The sequence below is a fragment of the Triticum aestivum genome, chromosome 4A (genome assembly GCF_018294505.1).
Source record: "Triticum aestivum cultivar Chinese Spring chromosome 4A, IWGSC CS RefSeq v2.1, whole genome shotgun sequence".
NCBI lineage: Eukaryota > Viridiplantae > Streptophyta > Magnoliopsida > Poales > Poaceae > Triticum > Triticum aestivum.
The window spans coordinates 536,256,498-536,261,347 of NC_057803.1; the positions used below are offsets into that span (position 1 = coordinate 536,256,498).

Sequence of the window (4,850 nt, forward strand, 5' to 3'; positions counted from 1 at the left end):
TGAGATTTTGGAAGTAATGCAGCGCCTAAGGACAGGGCGCTGCACTATACAGTGCAACGCCCAATTGTTGGGCGCCACACAGTACAGTGCAGCGCCTATATGTTGGGCGCTGCAGTGCTGCTATAAGCAAAACTGCAGAAACAGATGCCATTTTGGCCTCCTGCAGCAGCACTCACATAATAAAAATACTATAAACTGCACTAGTAAGAGTTCACCAACATATAACATAATAAAAATACTGTAAACTGCAGAAACTAATAACTTGAACATCATATCATTTAAGACAATTCAACATTACTTCAGGTTCGCAAACACAAATACCACACTAGTAAGAGTTCACCAACATATAACATAACCTCACAAGTTCGTCAACCTAATTAAACGGCTACAATTAACATGAACAAGCACTAATGCCTTCCGCGCGTGTTCCTGGTGGCACGCCTGCAGGCAAGCTTCTTCTTCTTAGGAGCACGAGGATCCTCTTCGTGCACTTCCTCCTCCGCCTCCGCCTCCGCCTCCGCCTCCTCATCCAAGCTAGCCATCCGCGAGGTCCCTACGACCACCTTTGGGTTGCCTCTGTTGTCATAGTCGTTGGGCGTGTACCGGCGTCTGGGATGCCTAGGCTTGAACACATATGCGGACCGAGCTTGAGCGTCCGCCAAAGTCATGTCATCATCAAGCTCATCGCCCTATCACACAACGAAACAATATGGTGAAGGCCGATGTCGTAATCAAGTGAGAATCACATCTAAAGGATTAGTCATACCTCTTGGGTGATCCCACCCTCATCATCCATATAAGCATATGAGGAACTCACATCGTCCCCCTCATGGTGAGGTGCGGGGTCTGATGGTGTACCAGACCTAGAGGTAGATGGTTCATCATATTCAGGATCACGGCAACCGAGAAGGTTCGATAACCGCCTTAACTTCTTGGCCTGACGCTGTAACACGAACAAGTGTGTAAGATATCAAACTTCGCAACATAGATTGGCTCTCATAGTGAATGCGATATGTACCTTGAGGAATGATCGTAGTGAACCATCATCATTGCCAGTTCCAACCGGTGTCTTCTCCAGAATAGACTGGCTCTCATCAGCTGCTTTCTTGATCTCGGTGCGCTGCGGATGAGAAAAAATGAATGCGTTAGCCATTCAAACATGTGTAATGCGGTCAACAGGAAAGTAAAGAGGGGAACACTTTACCACATAGTTAATCACCGGAACAGCAGGGACTCCTTGCCCTAGCCTGACATCTCTGTTGTACTTCCCCTTTGCTAGATCCTCAAAGTTTACGGGTTCTTCAAGAATATCCTCATTATATGCCGGCGGGCATATCTCAACTCGAGTAGTTCCAATAAACCATCGTACGTAGTTATCAAAAGCAAGTGAGTTGTGCTCACGAAGCGGGGCGCGTGCAGTGCTACGAGCTTGCTCCACACAAAGCTGGAAGCGGGTAACATACGTAGAATGATGCTTGGCCCAGTCCTTTATCTTCCGTTGCCTTCTCCTATCCAACCTGCGTGGTATAAAACCAAACATTAGCACAATCAAAAGGAGTCCCGATGATTAGACAATACACACACATGCTCTCTTACCTATGAAGTGCTTTATCCGTGTCCACCCAATCCGGCGGGTGAGGCTGGAAAAGACCAAACTGACGATACACGCGATGCGGCAAATGAAACTCAACCGCCCAGTTGCATATCAGTGGGCACCGCATAAGCCAGAGATCCTTATCCCGCAAGTACATCGGGTTGAGGCGGAAGTCCGCGGTGTACCCCAAGCTCTCACCCGCGCCATATGGCTGCCATTCCACCTATGAAACAGGGCAACAATGCAAATTTGATAACTATTTTTCAAGCAAGCATGAGAAAGGACTAAAGTAATGACCTCCTTACCTGCTCAGGCGTAATCGTGTCCAACTCGGCAATGTACTTTTGGTACATGAGATTGACATCGTTCGTCATCTCGGAAACGATATCCCACTTGTAAGCCCACGTGGGGCGCCGTAATTCGTCATGTTCATCTGCATACCAAGGATCAAACCTGACGCTCTTCGGGCGTCCAACAGGCAGACGCTCCCAGCTCCATACAGAAAGTAGAAGCAGATTACCACCAATGCCTGCACTAGGTGTGATCCTGCAACACGCATCATCCAGCTACATATGAAAGAAAAACAATGTTAACTTGACAGCAAGCTTGCATTGCTAATGAATAAATGAGTTGATCACAAAACAGACCAACTACCTGTCGGTACAAGTAGGCAAGAGTCGCTGAACCCCAGCTCCATTTGCTATCGAAGACGGTCAACGCCTTCAGCCACATCCATGGAGCGTTCTTGCCAGTGGAGTCAGGAAACAAAGTCCTCGACACAATGTACCACATATACACACGAGCATGTGTCTGGATCACATCATCAGTTGCATCCGGAGGGCACGTCGCAAAGTTATTTTGAATCCACGTGAAAGCAGCTCCGGCTGCCTTCCTTTCCCTCTTCTTCTTCTCTTCTCCCTCCTCTACATCATCCTCAGCCTCGGTAGGAGCCATACCGATAAGAGCAATCATCTGCTCGCGCCACCCATCAGAATCGGTGCTCATACATAGAGGCCTCCCGTCGATAGCAAGACCGGTGATCAACGAGACATCCTCGAGCGTCACGGTCATCTCCCCGGTCCGAAGATGGAAACTGTGGGTCTCTGGCCTCCACCGATCAACAAGAGCGGACACCAGTGGAGCGTTCAGATTCGGCGTGGACCGGCTGACCAACAGAATCCACGGGAGTAGTCCTGCCTGCTTGATGTACGGTGTGTACCGCTCATCGTAAGGCATGGCAGGACCAGAGACCCCGTGATACCGAATCTTCAGAGGTTCAAGCTTCTGCAAAAAACAAGTAATGACAAATCTTAGGGCATGTAAATTTCAACTAAAGGCAAATTTGCAAAATATTTAGATTACTCATTATTACCTTATCCTTCTCGCGCATCATGTAGGCCCGGTGTTGCACGTCGTAGACATCGTCCAGAAGCCAAACCATCCTTACAATTTCAAACAATAAACATATAAAAGTTCATCTTCATCTCAAATAAACTAAACAAAAATAGGCATCTCATATATATCTAAAAAAACTAAACAATCTAGGGTTTCAACAACAAGAATCATATATTGTGAACTAATAAATAACACTACGGTACTACCAATATGAATACACATCCTAAATCGAGCAAACCAAACAAATCAAGGGTTCCATCAAATCATGGACAAATCTCTAGAATGGCAACAAATTTACGGAGCAAAAGAAAGAGAAGGGAAGAGTTTACCTAGTAGGATGGATTGGGGATCGAATCCACGGATCAAATCTTCAGATCTGAGAGGGATGTGGGGGGATTAGATGGGGGCGCCGCCGCCGCCGCTGCTCTCTGTACAGAGAGCGGAGAGATGAAAAACTGCTTGGTCGGGCTGGGGCGGCCGCGCTTAAGTCACTGTGCAGCGCCCAAGGGCTAGGCGCTGCACGTCAAAGTGTGGCGCGTAGCTCTTAGACGCTGCACAGGTGCGTGTGGGGCCGCAACTGGACCAGGGCTGCCACGCTGGCAGGATGTGCGACGCCTAAGGGGAAGGCGCTGCACAGTAGGGTGCGGCGCCCAGATGTCGGGCGCCACACCAAAGGGTCAGCAGAGTGAAATTTTTTCCTGAACAGGTCAGTTTGTGATTTGATTTCTGCCTCAGGTCAAATCTGTGATTTCTGCCGATTTTTACACTAGGTGGTTCGGCGACCCCATGAGAGAAGCACAGCCTTTTTTGCTGCGACAACATACTACTGCATGGATGGATTGGCCCCTGTACCTAGAGCTGATCCACTGCACATCTAGTAATAATTCGTCAACATTTAGAGCGTCGTTGTACCTACAAACTAAAGTCACCGTGTACCGTTGCTTGTACACGAATTTAGAGCGTTGCAGTAGTGCACCCATGTTGAATGCCGAGTGAGTGCTACGTACAAAGACTACGCACCAAATGGTGTTTGTCCCAAGTCCCCACCGTGGCACCACATGAAACACGTCATCATTATTCATTAGTTGGATATGTGTGTCAATTTTCTCTGCTTTTTCCAACAATATATGTTACTTTACTCTACTTCACACATAACAGATCAAAGGGATAAGAAGATGACATGTAAAGCTAGTTGGGTTTGGAATCTGGATCATCACAAGTACTAGTATGTATGCCACTGACAATGGCAGGCATAATTTGGTACACTTCCTTTTCAGGCAGTTGATCCAGGCGACTGGGTAAGTTATTTAAGGGCATCTCCAGCCGCGCTTCCAGAAAGGCCTTCCCAGACGATTTTTTCGCGCCAGCGTCAGGAAAAGCCCAGTCGCGCCTTTAGGAGCCTGATTTTTGCCGGCTTGGGCCGAAAACAGCGCCGGCGGACGCAGGCCGAACCCGGGGCGCTGGGGGGCGCCGGGGGCGCCGGGGCGAACTGTTTTTGCGCGAAACAGCCGCGGGCCCGCCGCGTCAGCGACACGTCGCCTCGTCTTCCCCCAACGGCCTCGGTTCCCGCGGGGAATCAATGCCAAGGCTGCCGCCGGTCAGCCTTGCCATTGATTCCTCACGGGCGGCGCGTCACGGGACGGCGCGCCGACGCCTCCCCTCCCTCGCACGCGTACACACGGGCGCGGCGCGGCTATATAGCCGGTGGCCTACACTCGCCTGTGCCCACACCAGCCCCGCCCCTCGCCGCCGCCCAGCTCCTCCCTCTCCCTACCTCCAACGAGCGCCGCAGCCCAGCCCCTCCCTCTATCTCTCTACCTCTCCCGAGCCCGTCGCCATGGCGGAACGCTACCCCGGAGAC

General features: G+C 50.1%; 1 protein-coding gene across 1 annotated transcript; it reads right to left on the reverse strand.

Annotated features, from left to right (window-relative positions):
* Positions 1-407: 407 nt before the first annotated feature.
* On the reverse strand, positions 408-3,035 carry LOC123083889 (uncharacterized). Its single transcript, XM_044505767.1, has 7 exons — positions 2,967-3,035; positions 2,765-2,878; positions 2,249-2,533; positions 1,900-2,160; positions 1,597-1,640; positions 1,205-1,376; positions 408-680 (listed from the first exon to the last, which is right to left on the reverse strand). Exons 1-7 carry the CDS (start codon positions 3,033-3,035, stop codon positions 408-410), a joined length of 1,218 nt encoding a protein of 405 aa, XP_044361702.1.
* Positions 3,036-4,850: the final 1,815 nt, after the last annotated feature.